Source organism: Mustelus asterias, chromosome 10 (assembly GCF_964213995.1).
Source record: "Mustelus asterias chromosome 10, sMusAst1.hap1.1, whole genome shotgun sequence".
Lineage (NCBI taxonomy): Eukaryota > Metazoa > Chordata > Chondrichthyes > Carcharhiniformes > Triakidae > Mustelus > Mustelus asterias.
The window spans coordinates 110,433,913-110,451,326 of NC_135810.1; the positions used below are offsets into that span (position 1 = coordinate 110,433,913).

A 17,414-nucleotide genomic window follows, 5' to 3' on the forward strand; every position below is an offset into this window, starting at 1 on the left:
TCAGGTTTAACTCTCATGAATACTCTGGTTCAGCCTCATTTAGCTGGTAAGGAAAGGAATGGAGTTGGTGACCAGTTGGAAGGATACAGGGTCACAGGGTCGAAAGCTGGGTGTCAATGTTTCTGTGGAATGAGACAACGTGTTTGCAGGCAATCTATTTGCACACAGCAAAACTCTACAAATAATTAGATGAATAATCAACTAATTGGGTTTTTTCTAGCAGTGCAAGATAACAATTGGATACAAGACAAACCTTTCTGCTCCTCTCCAAATGTTTGGTGGTATATTTAAGCACAACTGAACCATCAAATGGGGGCTTCACCCAAAAAACAGCACCATCACCAACACATTCCCAATACTGCACTTGTCAGAATAAATGGTCAAGTCTCTGGATGTGAAGATGCCGGCCTTGGACTGGGGTAAACACAGTAAGAAGTCTCACAACACCAGGTTAAAGTCCAACAGGTTTATTTGGTAGCAAACGCCACTAGCTTTCGGAGCGCTGCTCCTTCGTCAGGCCAAGGCCATCCCCACACCCCCACTTCTTGCCTTCAAACAACCGCACAACCTCAAACAGACCATTGTCTGCAGCAAATTACCCAGCCTTCAGGAGAACAGTGACCACGACACCACACAACCCTGCCACAGCAACCTCTGCGAGACGTGCCGGATCATCGACATGGATGCCATCATCTCACGTGAGAACACCATCCACCAGGTACACGGTACATACTCTTGCAACTCGCCAACGTTGTCTACCTGATACGCTGCAGGAAAGGATGGCCCGAGGCATGGTACATTGGGGAGACCATGCAGACGCTACGACAACGGATGAATGAACACCGCTCGACAATCACCAGGCAAGACTGTTCTCTTCCTGTTGGGGAACACTTCAGCGGTCACGGGCATTCGGCCTCTGATCTTCGGGTAAGCGTTCTCCAAGGTGGCCTTCACGACACACGACAATGCAGAGTCGCTGAGCAGAGACTGATAGCCAAGTTCCGCACACATGAGGACGGCCTCAACCGGGATCTTGGGTTCATGTCACACTATCTGTAACCCCCACGACTTGCCTGGACTTGCAAAATCTCACGAACTGTCCTGGCTGGAGACAATACACATCTCTTTAACCTGTGCTTAATGCTCTCTCCACTCACATTGTCTGTACCTTTAAGACTTGATAACCCGTAAAGACTCGCATTCCAATCATTATTCTGTAAATTGAGTTTGTGTCTTTATGTGCCCTGTTTGTGAACAGATCTCCCACTCACCTGACGAAGGAGCAGCGCTCCGAAAGTTAGTGGCGTTTGCTACCAAATAAACCTGTTGGACTTTAACCTGGTGTTGTGAGACTTCTTACCAAGTCTCTGGAGTCAGGCTTGAACCCATGGAGTTCTTAAGAGAACATATCAAACTTGAAATGTTAACTCTGTTTCTCTCTCCACAGATGCTGCCAGAGCTGCTGGGTTTTTTCCAGCTTTTTAAAAAATATTTTGACCCCATGATCTTTTGAGTCAACGGTAACAGAGATCCAAAACGCAATAGCATTTTTCATGGGCTTGTTTACATCACATAGGACACTGGTTTCTGTAACTTTTGCCGACATCAAAAAAGTCCATGAATCATTATGTTCACTATTCCAAGGATTTCAGCAAGCTTTGGAAGGCATTCTGGAAAAACAACAACATATTACCCAAGGCTTATCTCTCCAGACCAGACCACAAAACAATTTTGAGATGCTTCTCTAGTTTACTGGTACTGTACTGATATAAGAACTACTCAAGAAAAGCTAGATAGTCATTTAAGGGGCTAATTTTTAGCTACGAGTCTCAGGTGGATATTGAGACTGAAATAAACCCACAAGCTTAATGCTAACACTTGTAAAGTAAAATCTGGTTTCCTTTTACAACCACTCTGGAACAGAGCCAGATCTCCAGGCCTGATAAAAAGCAGTTCACAGGCAAGACAACGGGCCAGACTCACATCAACCATCACAATAATCTTTGGCAGGGACTTGAGTACTTAGATATAATTTCTCCAGTCCTTCTCATGGGCTCAGTTGTCTCTTTTCAGATATAAACAGAAATTGGCCAATGGCGGAAGTTAAATATTTGTTCCCTCTCTCTCTGCAATCGGGTTTCCTTTCACAACATGCTAGTTGACAATTTAAGTAGCTGACAATGTGAAATGGGAAAGGCGAGCACCCGTAGAGCATAATTGAACTGGACTAGTTACGCTGTAGCCTTACATAATCGCAATGGCTCACCAGAAGTTCTAAGGAGATTTTTAAAAATGCAACGCTTGCTTAAGCTGCAGTTGTTGTTAAATAGCTCAGTTTTGAAAGGGCGTTATCTCATAATATCGCAAAGTTCAGAATAGTCGGTATATTCACTGGTGACTGGTGTTCCACGTGATTCTCCTGGTACTTCGTTGCCACCTTGAATATTATTGATTTTCTTCAAGATTGAACTATGTTAAACTGAGCACAACTGAGCTGTGACGGCACACAAATAAAGATTTATCAAAAAAATTATATATCCAATAAAGATTTTGTTTTCAAGCATACTTGAAATATTTCGATTTTCTCTAGGATTTTTTAACCATGAATCACAATAGACCGACATCACATTGTGGAGCCATTCCTCTCCCTCTTTCCCATATGCAATGGGTAGCTCAACAACAGTGGACAGCTTCGGCAACATTGTGCCCTGACAAGCTATCCAAGAGGACCAAGAGTCACCTGTGCAGCTCTGAAGATCAAATGCTGGGGGTGAGCTAATAGGTTGTGATGAACAAAGCATCGTAGCTGTGAGGGACAGCTCGGTGGATAGGATATTAGTATGTAGATAGGCTGGAAAATTGGGCGGGGATCCTGGATTCAGGATTCAATCCTGGACCGGGGAGCGGCGTGGGCTTGGAGGGCCGAAGGGCCTGTTCCTGTGCTGTATTGTTCTTTGTTCTTTGTTCATCTCCCAACTGTACTCATCAGTCTGTGACATCAATGTGTTGTGTAGCCCAGCACTGCTGATCTGATGAGCGATCCTACAGGATAGATTGGTAAACCTACATGGTGTATGTAAAAAAAACTGGTGAAATCCTTAAAGATGTATGTTAAAAAAAGTATACAGGTGAAATCCTCAAAGTAGCTCTTGTGTTTGCATCAGTAGAATATACTCGTAGAATCCTATGGTGCAGAATGAGTTATTTGGCCCGTCAAGTCTGCATCAACCACAATCCCACCCAGGCCCTAACCCCATGCATTTATCCTAGCTAGGTTCTCCTGGCACTAAGGGGCAATTTAGCATGGGCAATCCACCTCACCCGCACATCTTTGGACTGTGGAAGGAAACTGGAGCACCCAAAGGAAACCCATGCAGACACGGGGAGAATGTGCAAACTCCACACAGGCAGTGACCCAAGCCGGGAATCGAACCCGGGTCCCTGGCGCTGTCAGGCAGCAGTGCTAACCACTGTGCCGCCCCTTCAGTTAGAATTTATAACCCATCGTGGAAGCTTGTGAAGACAAAATATTTAAGATATAATAAAGACAATTCTTTTTTGAGTTGGACCAGCTGGAAATCACAGCAACATCAGCCGCATTTTTTAACGACAACATTTTTCACCAAGATACCTCAAAGGGAAAAATCACATACTTGTACTTTGCTGTTGAAAGATCATCTACTCTTTGAAAATAAAACTCTCCCCTTCACAAAACAAAGCTACAGAAGCAAAATGACCAGTAAAGGTATCTGTACAGTTTGAACAAAATAAAAAGATGGGCTCAGGAAACTAATATCAACAAGGACTAAACCTCAGTTTGCATATCAAATACCTTTTAAATGTATTACTGCATTGCTAGTTACCATTAAAGATTTCTCAAAATGCAATTTTTGGCATAGCAGATGCAATAGCAAGAACAGATCGCACAAAATTGACTTGAGTTGTGGGGACCATTAAAAGACAACAAAACTGTAGTGGGAAGCAATTGAGCAGGTCAAAGGTGGTCCACAGCCAAGTTTATTTATCTATTGGTGTCACAAGTAGGCTTACATCAACACTGCAATTAAGTTACTGTGAAAATCCCCTAGTCGCCACACTCCAGCGCCTGTTCGGGTACACTGAGGGAGAATTTAGCATGTCCAACGCACCTAACCAGCACGTCTTTCGGATTGTGGGAGGAGACCAGAACAGCCAGAGGAAACCCATGCAGACACGGGGAGAATGTGCAGACTCCGCACAGACAGTGACCCAAGCTGGGAATCAAACACAGGTACCTGGCGCTGTGAGGCAGCATTGCTAACCACTGTGCCACCATGCTGCCCAATGGTTAACCCAATACTAAAAGATGCTTCATACAATGGGCTGAGTTTCAGGTGATGGCGCTGCCTTATTTACAATGCACAATATGGGAACAGACAAACAAATAAATGGAGCACTTCAGTTTCCAACAAAATACGTTCATTTCCCACAGAACATTGCTTTCATACTTAAATTGAATACCATCAAATTTTAAATAAAGTATTATTTTTAACTTTCTACAACAAGTTAGAAGTTTGGAAGAGATATCGTTTTCAAAAAATACCCCACCTGCGACTGACAACAAAGTCAATGCTCTCAGTCTTTCTTTATTCAAATCAGTCGAGGATAAAAAGCAATCACATCACGTCAGTTGAATCTGCTCCATCTCATTACAATCAGGTCAAATATAATCAACATTCTTTCATGAATCTTACAAAGGATGAGCAAGCTTCACTTTTCGGGACCATTTATTTTGTTTTGCATCAGAATTGAGCAACAAAAACAGTTATTCTGTGATAGGGAAATTCTGTAGGGAACACAAACAAGTTCGGAAGGTCTATTAATGGGTTCTGACGAAACCCAGTTTACTACAGACAGACTGCAAGCAGGAAAGGATCATTGGCAGCAAATGTCATTTGTTTAAAATTCCTTTCTGTAAATGTTTGTTTATTTCAACAACAGCTATTCCAAACAAAACAACAATCAACTAACTTCATGTTTTTAAGTTCATCAATATGCATCTAAAACAGTTTGTTTACACCAAGTTTGTAAAGACAAATTAACAAAGTATGACAATATCATGGTCATTTCTCTATAAAATCTATAAATGGTCAGTCATAATCAATGCATCAATCGACTCTTTCTGAACCTCTAATGCATCAGCTAATACCCAGATCCCACCCCGCATTACAGCACAGACTGAACCAAACATCACTCACCCCTTTTGGAACATCCAGTCATCACCAACATTGTGCATTTCCACATCAATCTCAGGATCCCGTCACTGAAATACTCATCCATACACTGCTCATTTCCAGGTATATTTTCCTCAAGGTTCGCATCATTCATCTACTATAGTCAAGACTAAATAGGTGGATTGGCTATGCTAAATTTCCCCTTAGTGTCCCAGGATGTTTAGGTTAGTGGGGCAAATGCGTAGGGTTACAGGAAAGGGTCTGGGTGGGATCCTATGTCAGAGAGTGGGTGCAGAGTTGATGGGCCGAATGGCCTCCTTCTGCGCTGTAAGGAACCTACGATACTTCAATTCATTCCCAAGATCCTCTTCCATTGTTATCCTCAAGTCTCACCACTTATCACTGTTGTTCCACCACTCAATTACCTCATTCCATCTCTTACATATGCAAACTCTTTCAAACTTACTTCCCAACTTACTTTCTCCAGACATCACCAGGGCACATCGCTCCACTCCACCATCCCCTCGCATCCTCTGCATCATGGCCTTGCACTCTGAAGCGGTCTCCCTAAATCACCCTCAGCTTGCCACAATTTCCCCCACCTTCAAAAGTCTTTGAAAAATCTGCTCTTTGACTTTGGCTTTCAGTCACCTCTCCTTACGCTCCTTCCAATACCTGCCAGCATCCAATACCTCTTTCTTGGGATATTCTGCTGCACTATAAAGAGTCTGTATATTCAGTGGTTGTTGTAGAATAGAACCGGTACAGAAAACCCCCAAATTTCAATAGAAACGGAGAATCTGAGCAGGAGCGGGCTATTCGGCTCTCTACTAGATTGATTCCAGAGATATGGGGTTAGTCTTATGGCGAGAGGTTGGACAGTTTAGGCCTATACTCCCTGGAGTTTAGAATAATGAGATAAGCTCAAATTGAGGTATACAAGATGATAATGGGGATTGACAAAGTACACATGCAGAGGATGTTTGGCAGGCAGTCTAGAGGCCATAGTTTTTAGAATAAGAGGTAGCAGATTTAAAAACAGAGGCAAGGAGATATTACTTCTCTCAAAGGGCCGTGAGTCTGTGGAATTCACTCCCCCAGAGCATGGCGAATGCCAGGACCTTTAAGGAAGAGTTTTAATTACTAACATTTTGAAGGGCTAAGATGAGCAGGCAGGAAAGTGGAGTTGAGGCCGAGATGAGATCAGCCACAATCATACTAGATGGTGGAGCAGGCTAGAGCGGCTAAATTGCCTACTCCTGGTTCTTATGTCTATATGTTCAAATCTGCTCCACCGTTCAATATGATCATGGCTGATCCTCGGTCTCAATGCCATATTCCCACGTTCTCCCCATATCCCATTTCACATTTTCAGTTCTTCCCACATCATAGGATCGTTTGTAGCGATTGCAGGGAATAAAACAAGAGGACAGAGATTTCAAGTGAAGCACAAGAGTAAACATGCATTCGAAACCTCGTTTATTTTAATAATAGAATCTCTACAGTGCAGAAGGAGGCCATTCAGCCCATCGGGTTTGCACCGACTCTCTGACAGAGCATCTTACCCAGGCCCTATCCCCGTAACCCCGCATATTCACCCTACTAATCCCCTTGACATTAAGAGGCAACTTAGCATGGCCAATGCACCTAACCAGCACCTCTTTCAGACAGTGGGAGGAAACCGGAGCACCCGGGAGGAAACCCACGGAGACACAGGGAGAATATGCAAACTCCACACAGTCACACGGAATTGAACCCGGGACCCCGTGAGGCAGCCGTGCAAATCACTGTGCCACTGTGCTGCCCATTTTTACACAATGGGTTGTAAGATTGTATGCATTACTAGAATAAGTGACTAAAACAGGGCCCCTGTCAAACTGTACGAATAGTTTAGCCAGGTCTTTGAAGGAAAGAGGAATAAGAAAGATATGTTAATAAGCATCAACAACATGACCTGGTTAGGTCAAAACAACTCGCTTCGATGTTGCAAACTCCAATATAACTCAGTGACTATAATTCAGTGTGCATCATCTGTCTTGCACACAGGATCTGCTCTCACTCCTCTCCCTTCTCCCTGTTATAATTAAATGCCAGAAAATAAACTAAAGCAGCAAAATTTTTGAAGGTGGAGAAGAAAAAAAAAACTCATCTTTCAATTATAATTCTCCTCCCTGTGCATGGGTATATGCATTTCTGCCAAAGGCCTTTCCTCCATTGGTACAATTGTGTTTGAAATTCAATAGATGGGAAAGAGCAAATACACATCTATACCTTAATATTCCATAGCAAAGTAATTTGTAACGCATGCTACATTACTACTCTATGCTTTGAATTTCTAATTTTTATTCACATCACAAATTCACTCCATTCGCTGTTCACCTCAGTCACATTGGCCATCCCTTTTCCCCACACAGAGACCACGAACAGAATACGTTCTGAATGTTATTCAATGCATGCAAACAATTCAACACAATAAATACACCTTCCACAAAAAGAGTGTCTCAGAAAAAGAGGTCAACCTGTTAATTATACTTCTACAGATGATGTTTTTTTTAAAAAACTGCTCGTCACCTTGCTACCTCCATCTAATGGAGGCCTACTTAAAATCCAAAGATTAGGATAATGTGCAGCAACTGATATTTTGTTGATATTAATGCAATTCTTTAAATATCCTATGCTTGAGTGAAAGTACATAGTGATCTTTTAAATACAGTATAATGTTTCAGTACTGGTAACTAACTGCCTGCAGTGTTTGGTGATACACACACCCCGAAGCAGATGCAATCTGAACTCAGAACAATACAACAGCCCATACAAGATACAAGAGAATACAAGTGCCCATTTATTATATATTAAATCCTCTCAATCACAATTCATATTTCCATCATTGAAGCTGACAGGAGCAAGGAGGGGGAGGGGAGGGGAAGGGGGTGGGGGGAGATTTGGTAACGAGGAGAAAATAGCCATCCAAATCCATGGCTGCCTGCCTGCAGAAGAAGCTAAGGAATAGGATCACGCTGCATTAATCTGCATCCCTCACCCACCCAACCAAACACACACACATCATCTCATTAGCCTTACACTATCCTTATTTTACATCCCTGGACCTGGGGTGTGTAGACATCATCACAGTTGCGTTAACCTCGATTACAGATTCCACTCACCCCTGGAAATAATTATCCATTTAATTTTTAATACCTGCAAATCCGTCTTCAGCCACTTTGAGTCGAAACGAGCCTGTGCCGCCAGGCAGAAACACTGGAAAGGCATCTTTCCCCACCTCAGGTCTTCCAGGAGACTCAATGGCAGGAGAGGGTGAAGGGAGCCAGGAAGGGAGACAGCCGCATTATATTAAATGGAGAACCCAAGGTGTGGGGGGGGGGGGGTGGTGGGTGCAAAATCACTCCAGCTTCATTCACTCTGAGGGCATCAGTAGCTGCCACAGGACCGGGCCTAGCACTTGCAGTGATTGAACAGCCGGCCTGCCTCCTCCTCCTCCTTCTTCTCCCCCATACCGTTAAGTCTGGCTTTCTTCCTCCCTCGATTGCCTCTCTCTCTCTCTCTCTGCCTGTCTCTGTGGGTGCGCGCTCTCACAGCAACCCTTCACCGCAGGAAGAACCAGGATCAACCAAACCTGATGGCGGCGGCCATTAGCAACGGCGCGCTGACGTCACCCAGAGTGACAGCACCGCCGGCCAATCGGAGCCAAGGTCTGTGGTGTTGGCCATTCGGATTCGGGTTTGGGGGGCGGGACTTCCAGTGTGCGCGCGCGCCGCTCGGGTTGACGGGCCTGGCGACGGCCGCCATTAGTTGTGAGCCGGTGAGAGAAGGGGCAGCAAGGTGAGTGAGTGAGTGAGGTTGTTGGCGGCGGCCTGCGGAGAGACAACGGTCGACCTCTTCGAAATATAATTCAAAGTCTGCAATGCCTGACTTGGTTCCCTTACCTTTGGGCTACACCACGCCTGGAATCCTGTGGAGCAACTCTGGGCACCAGACCTTAAGAAGCATTATGTTGGAAGGAGTGCAGTGAATTTTGCCAAACATGATACCGGGACTCGAAGAGTTAAATTCCAAAGTGCGATTACCCAAACATGGGATGAATTCTCTGGAATTTAGAATGATTTCATTTAAATCCCAAACTATTTGGGGGTGGTCTTGATGATAAGGGGTCAATCATTTAAAGTTAAATATTTATTAGTGTCACAAGTAGGCTTACATTAACACTGCAATGAAGTTACTGTGAAACCCCCCCCCAGTCACCACATTCCAGCGCCTGTTCGGGTACACTGAGGGAGAATTTAGCATAGCCGATGTACCTCTAACCAGAGTATGGGAGGAAACCAGAACATGCGGAGGAAACCCACACAGACCTGGGGAGAATGGCTGTGCAGATTCTGCACATTGACCTAAGCTGGGAATAAGGCCTGGGTTCCTGGTGCTGTTGAGGCAGCAGTGCTAACCACTGTGCGATGATGTATTTGGGGGTGATTTGAGGATAAAGGGTCAATCATTTAAGACTGGAGAACACAAGAATTAGGAGCAGGGACAGATCATGTGGCCCTGGTGCCAACTCCACCATTTAATAAGATTATGGCCAGTTTTGGGCTTCAACTCCACATTCTTGCCTGCTTCCTACATTCTTTAATTCCCTGAGAGACCAAACAATCTGTCTTTCCTAGTCTTGAATGTATTCAACAATGGAGCATCCACTACCCTCCATAGTAAAGAATTCCAGAGATTTACAACCCTTTGAGTGAAATAATTTCTCCCTATCTCAGTCCTAAATGATCGGTCCTTTATCCAGAGACTGCTCTGATTTTTAGATCCCCAACTGGCAGAAACCACCTCAACGTGTGTGAGATCATATCTCATTCTTCTAAACTCAATAAAAGCCCCAACATGTAATTTTATCACAGGACAACCTCCTTACCCAAGGTACCAATCTAGTGAACCTTTGTTGTACTGTCTCCAATACAAGTATATCTTTTAAATGTGGAGACCAAACTGCACATAGTATTCTAATTGTGGTCTCAACAAAACCTTGTACAAGTGTAGTATGATTCATTTATTCTTGTACTCCGATTCCCTTGCAATAAAGGCTAACATGCTATTTTACCTTTGTGATTGCTTGTTGTGCCTGCAAGCCAGATTTGTGGTCCACAGGCACACCCAAGTCTCTTTGAACATCAACATTTACAAGTTTCATTTGTATTCTTATGACCAAAGTGAATAACTTCCCAGTTCCCTATATAATGTCATGGGATCATTCCCGAATCTAAAGAATTTTGGAAAGTCATAGCCATTGTATCCAGTATCACTGAGCTATCTCTTCTTGAAAGCTGGGGTGTAGACCATTGCGTCCTGGGGATTTGTTGGTTTTTATTCCTTATATTGTCACCAGTATGTTTTCTCTGCTGATAATTTCTTTCATTTCTTCAGCTTTTTTTTAGCCCCTAAGTTACCGTCTATTTCTGGTAAGAAACTTGCGTATACTGTGAAAACAGGCACAAAACATTTGTTCAATGCCTCTGTTATTTCTTCGTTCCCCATGATAATTTATCCTATCACTGCTTCAAAGGCACCAACATTAACTTAAGCTACTCTCTTCAAAGAACAGTTCAGCACAGGAACAGGCCCTTCAGCCTTCTAAGCCTGCGCCAATCACATTGTCCTATCTAGACTAACTGCCTGTATCCCTCTATTCCCCGTCTGTTCGTGTGTCTTTCCAGGTCAGTGTTAAATGTCGCTAATGTGTCTGCCTCAGCTACCTCCCTTGGCAGTGCATTCCAGGCCCCTACCACTCACTGTTAGAAAAAAACTTCCCCGCACATCTCTACTGGAAACCCTCCCCCCCCCCCCCCTCCCCTCCCCCCCCAAACTTGTGCCCTCTTGCAATTGTCATTTCTGCCCTGGGAAAAACCTTCCAACTGTTCACCTTATCTATGACCCTCTTTCTCAGTATATACTTATAAAAGCACTTACAATCTTTTTATATTGTTGTCTAGTTTACTCATTCTATTTTTTTTCCTGTTTCATCAATTTCTGCTGGTTTCTAAAACAATCCTTACATCTTTAGACTTGTTACTGTTTTCTTGAAACATTGTAAGCCCCTTTTTTAACCTAATATCCTTAACTTCCTGAGTGAACCACAGATAGTTTTCTCATTGAGTTTTTGTTTCTCGATGGAATGTATTTTGGTTGAAGAATTTGAATTGGTTTCTTTAAATGTTTCCCACTGTTCATTTACCTCCATACCTTTTAGTCTATTTACCCCATTAACCTTAGCCAGTTCTCCCCTCATACCTGTGAAATTGTTTTTCTTTTCAGACCTTAAGATTCTTGAGTGTGGTCGGTACATGTCACTTTCAAACTTAATATGGAGCTGAATGTTATTATGATCACTATTTCCCAGAGGTTCTTATACCATGACATTAATAATGACCTTGCTTCATTACACAATAGGACCAAGATTATAAATTACTTCACTCAATAGATTGTGGAGTTATCTGCCCTAGAGGGTTGTGCATGCTCCATTGTGGAATACATTTAAGGCTGGGGTTGACAGATTTTTGGTGTCTCAGGAAATTAAGGGATATAGGGAACAGGTGGGAAATTGGAGTTCAAGCCTGAGAGCAACCATGATTTACTGAAGTGACTGAGCAGGCTTGATGGACTGTGTGGTCTATTCCTGCCCCAATTTCCTGTATTCTTAAAGGAAACGAACATAGTATCTTGGGAGAAACTGTATCCACAGGTGGGGCAGTCTTGGCATATGGTATGTAATATAAACTTTAGACCAGTTAGGAATGAAATCACGAAACACACCAAGGGTGGTAAATGTTTGGAACTCTCCTCTGCAAATGGTAATTGATGCTGGAACCGTTGACTTTAAATCTGAGAGTGATAGATTTGGGATATGGAGCAACGGCAATATGGATGGGGGTTGCAGGTCAGCCATAATCTCATTGAATGGTAGATCAGGCTCCAAGGGTTAAATGATCTACAATCCTATTGCTCCCCAATTTGGTACAAATATGCAGACCAACTGCCGTATGAGGGAGATAGTTTTGGTACTGAATCTGCTTTGGGGCTGGAGAGATTCAAGGTGAGCTGGTTATTAGATGTGAAAAGAAGTGCTTTTTATTTATTTCCAGAGGAGTTTTTTTGTCCTTTGTTACAAGAGTAAAAGGTTTTATAATGAGCAGTGGCGTTAGTAATTATTATATTCCCAGCTCTGATGAAATGTCATGGACATGAAATGTCACAGCTTATAATGAGAGTCAGAGCAGTCTCAATCTGTCACGCTCCATTGTGTGAAGCACCTGGACTGTCCGCTGCCTCTATCCAATTACCTTTTCAATATAATGTTCAGTACGTTCCCTGAAAACATCTTTTGAGAATCCACTGACTAGTTAATTGATGGAGAAAGTTGTGAACATTTTAGTATCAGATATGACTTCAAGTATTGGTTAGTGGAGTGGTTGTTCTGTGAGAGTTGGTGAAGTAATTTATAATCTTGGTCCTATTGTGTAATGAAGCAGAGTCATTGCTGATGTCATAGTTCAGTGAGAGTTGGTCAGCTCTCACAAGATCTTGGTAATTTTCTCTGCTTTGCACTACTGTGTCACAGTGACCTCTTTGGCCACAATTCTGCCCAATATCTTGGTAGTCATGATGTGGAGATGCCGGCGTTGGACTGGGGTAAGCACAGTAAGAGTTTTAACAACACCAGGTTAAAGTCCAACAGGTTTATTTGGTAGCAAATACCATAAGCTTTCGGAGCACAGCTCCTTCATCAGATGGAGTGGATATCTGTTCTCCAACAGTGCACAGACACAGAAATCAAGTTACAGAATACTAATTAGAATGCAAATCTCTACAGCCAGCCAGGTCTTAAAGGTACAGATAATGTGGGTGGAGGGAGCATTCAACACAGGTTAAAGAGATATGTATTGTCTCCAGACAGAATAGCTAGTGAGATTCTGCAAGATCAGGGAGAAAGCTGTGGGGGTTACTGATAATGTGACATAAATCCAACATCCCGGTTTAGGCCGTCCTCGTGTGCGGAACTTGGCTATCAGTTTCTGCTCAGCGACTCTGCGCTGTCGTGTGTCATGAAGGCCGCCTTGGAGAACGCTTACCTGAAGATCCAAGGCTGAATGCCCGTGACTGCTGAAGTGCTCCCCCACAGGAAGAGAACAGTTTTGCCTGGTGATTGTCGAGCGGTGTTCATTCATCCGTTGTCGTAGCGTCTGCATGGTTTCCCCAATGTACCATGCCTCGGGACATCCTTTCCTGCAGCGTATCAGGTAGACAACGTTGGCCGAGTTGCATTCTAATTAGTATTCTGTAACTTGATTTATGTGTCTGTGCACTGTTGGAGAACAGATATCCACTCCATCTGACGAAGGAGCTGTGCTCCGAAAGCTTATGGTATTTGCTACCAAATAAACCTGTTGGACTTTAACCTGGTGTTGTGAGACTTCTTACAATATCTTGGCCCCAGACATGTGGCCTTAATATTGTCTGGAAACATGCATGCTTCCAGATGGTAAGATCATGAGGTAATCAACACTGTGATGGTGAGTGAGTGGGAGACAGGAGAAACTTCAGCTAAAGTAGATTCAAAGGTGGCTTTCAAAAAGGAATTGGAAATGTGCTACCCTCATTAACCCTACTTGTTGCCATCTCAAAAAAAATTAAATCTATTTACATTTCTATACAATCTATTTACAGACACCGGAGTGTGGCGACTAAGGGATTTTCACAGTAACTTCATTGCAGTGTTGATGTAAACCTAATTGTGACATTTATAAATATACTTTAAACTTTAAAACTAACCTAAAATAAAAGTAAACCATATGGCCTTTCCAGCCTGCCCCACCATTAAATATGATCACAGCTGACTATAAGCTTTCACTCCGCTTTCCCGGCCACTCCCCACATTTTTTGATTTCCTGAGTCCAAAAATCTATCTGAACGCAGCACTAAATATATTCAGCAATGGAACATTCAGAACTGTCTGGGATTGAGAATTCGCAAAAGATATGACCCTTTGAAGAAATTTCTCCTCATCGGAAGTGATCCGTCTCTTGTCCTGAAACTTGCCCGTGTTCTAGATTCCTCAGTTTGTCAGACATCTTGCCTTAAATGCATGTTGACAGTCCTTCCCTTTCAAATTATAGATATTATTTCCCCAAAAACTCACCCACCTCTTTAAGGTTCAGCTGGTAATTATACCTCCCTTTCAAACAATGGTACAACATTAGTCAGCAGTGGGGATGTTTGCCGATGATTGCACAATGTTCAGCACCATTCACGACGACTCAGATACTGAAGCAGTTAATTTCAAATGCAACAAGATCTAGACAATATCCAGGCTTGGGCTGACAAGTGGCAAGTAACATTCGCGCCACACAAATGTCAGGCAATGACCATCACCAATAAGAGACACTCTAACCACCGCCCCTTGACATTCAATAGTGTAACCATCACTTAATCCCCCACTGTCAACATCCTTGGGGTTACCATTGACCAGAAACTGAACTGGACTCACCACATAAACACAGTAGCTACAAGAGCAGGTCAGAGGCTCGGACTACTGCGGCGAGTAGCTCACCTCCTAACTTCCCTGAGCCTATCCACCATCTACAAGACAGGAGTGTGCTGGTATACTCCCCACTTGCCTGGATGGGTGCAGCTCCAACAACGCTCAAGAAACTTGACATCATCCAGGATAAAGCAGCGCACTTGATTGGCATCACATCTACTAACATTCAATCCCTCCGCCGGCGACGCTCAGTAGCAGCAGTGTGTACTATCTACAAGATGCACTGCAGCAATTCATCAAAGATCCTTCGCACCTTCCAAACCCATGACCACTTCCATCCAAGGACAAGGGCAGCAGATAAATGGGAACACCACCATCTGCAAGTTACCCTCCAAGCCACTCACCATCCTGACTTGGAAACATATCATCATTCCTTCGCAGTCGCTGGGTCAAAATCCTGGAATTCCCTCCCTAACAGCATTGTGAGTCAACCCACAGCCATGGACTGCAGCAATTGAAGAAGGCAGCTCACCACCTTCTCAAGGGCAACTAGGGATGGGCAATAAATGCTGGCCAGCCAGCAACGCCCATGTCCCATGAATGAATAGAAAAAAAATAGCAGTCTTCTAATCCTCTGGCATCATACTTGTAACGTGGAGTTGCCGGCATTGGACTAGGATAAGCACAGTAAGAAGTCTCACAACACTAGGTTAAAGTCCAACAGGTGGCTTTTGCTACCAAATAAACATGTTGGACTTTAACCTGGTGTTGTGAGACTTCTTACTGATCATACTTGTAGCCAAACAGGATTTGAAAATGATGGTCAGAGTCTTTGCAATTTCTTGCCTTGCCTCTCTTGAGAGCCTGGGATTAATTTCACCAGGCTTGGCTGAAAGCCCAATTACACAGTTATAAAACCCCTTAATATTTCATCCCTTGTTATATGTATTCCATCAATATGTCACACTCCTCAATTATAATGTCTGCAGTTATCTTTGTTATAACCCATTGTTCATTCACTGAGTATTTTACTTATTTTTATTTATTAGTCACAAGTAGGCTTACATTAACACTGCAATGAAGTTACTGTGAAATTCCCCGAGTCGCCACAGTCCGGCACCTGCTCAGGTCCATGCACCTAAAAGACCAGCACATCTTTCAGAATGTGGAAGGAAACTAGAGCACCCGGAGGAAACCCACGCAGGCATGGGAGAACATGCAAACTCAACACAGACTGTGACTCAAGCCAGGAATCGAACCTGGGCCCCTGGCGCTGTGAAGCAGTAGTGCTAACCACTGTGCTACTGTGCCACCCCAGTAACGGAGAAATCTAGAGCCAATCTTGACATAAATTTATTCACCAAACCCAAAGAACATAGGCACAGATTCCCTCCCAACCTGACCTCCCTGGTTTGTAAAAGCTGCTCCCACTTATAACTGGAGTGTGCACTTCATTTTGTTAAGATAGACATAAAATATGAAGAACCATGTCCAGATCTTCCAATGCGACACGTGAATTATCTCTTAGGTCACTAATCTGTACAACTCTTGTTCTTTATGTATTTATTGAATATATTCATATGGGTGTTGCCTTTCTAACAGCAGTGTGAGTGTACCTACACTACATAGACTGCAGCGGTTGAAGAAGGCGACTTACCATGATCCTGTTAAGGGCAGTTAGGGACGGGCAATTAATACTGGTCTAGCTGGTGACATTCGCAACTCAGAAACTGAAGCAGTCCATGTTGAAATGCAGCAAGACCTGGACAATATCCAGGCTTGGGCTGACAAGTGGCAAGTAACATTCACACCACACAGTGCCAGGCAAAGACCGTCTCCAACAAGAGAGGGTCTACTCAAAGCCCCTTGACATTCAATGTCATTATCATCACTGAATCCTCCATTATCAACATCCTGGGGTTACCATTGACCAGAAACTGAACTGGACTAGCTACATAAATACCAAGGCCAGCAGAGCAAGCAACGGCTCAGAATTCTGCAGCAAGTAACTCGCCTCCTGACTCCCCAAAACTTAGGAGTATGATGCAATAATTTCCATTGGCCTGGATGAGTGCAACTCCAACCGCACTTGAAGCTTGAAACTATCCAGGACTGCAGCGGTTCAAGAAGGCAGCTCACAACCACCTTCTGAAGGGCACAACCACCTTCTGAAGGGCAACTAGGAATGAGCAATAAATGCTTATCTAGCCAGCGACAACCGCATCCCATTAATATTTTTCTTTAAAAAGAAAAAGATCTTTGGGATTTCTTTGATTTTACCTTTTTTTCCTGGCCTGTTTTTGCTTTGCTAATTTCCTTTACTCTTTTCATTCCAGCTTTGTATACTCCTCTAGGCTTTCTGCAGTACTAACCTCTGAGCATTGGACAGAAACTTCCCAATTTTTGTTTCATCCTGCTCTGTGCTTAGAGATGGCTGGATTTGGAAGCCCCTCCCTTGATATTTGTGGGGACATATTCTGAACTTTCTTTATCTCTTCCTTCAATGCTTCCTGCTGCTCTGACATTGATGTACCTTCAATTAGCTGTTTCCAGTCCATTTTTGCCAAAATGGATCTCGGCTTCACAAAATCAGTTTTTCCCCAATTTAAAGCTTTTGCTCTTGGTCTGTCTTTGACCTTCATCATAGCTGC

General features: G+C 43.4%; 1 protein-coding gene across 14 annotated transcripts in view; it reads right to left on the reverse strand.

Annotated features, from left to right (window-relative positions):
* Positions 1-8,823, reverse strand: part of herc2 (HECT and RLD domain containing E3 ubiquitin protein ligase 2) — a 241,926-nt gene extending 233,103 nt beyond the window's left edge. For 9 of the 14 annotated variants that reach the window (XM_078222434.1, XM_078222433.1, XM_078222442.1 and 6 more), the window contains exon 1: positions 8,412-8,823. In XM_078222434.1, the coding sequence (XP_078078560.1) occupies positions 8,412-8,483 (72 nt within the window). In that variant the 5' untranslated portion in view covers positions 8,484-8,823. The remainder of the gene's footprint in view (positions 1-8,411) is intronic. The other 5 variants (XM_078222436.1, XM_078222435.1, XM_078222444.1 and 2 more) reach the window with 2 other exon arrangements.
* Positions 8,824-17,414: the final 8,591 nt, after the last annotated feature.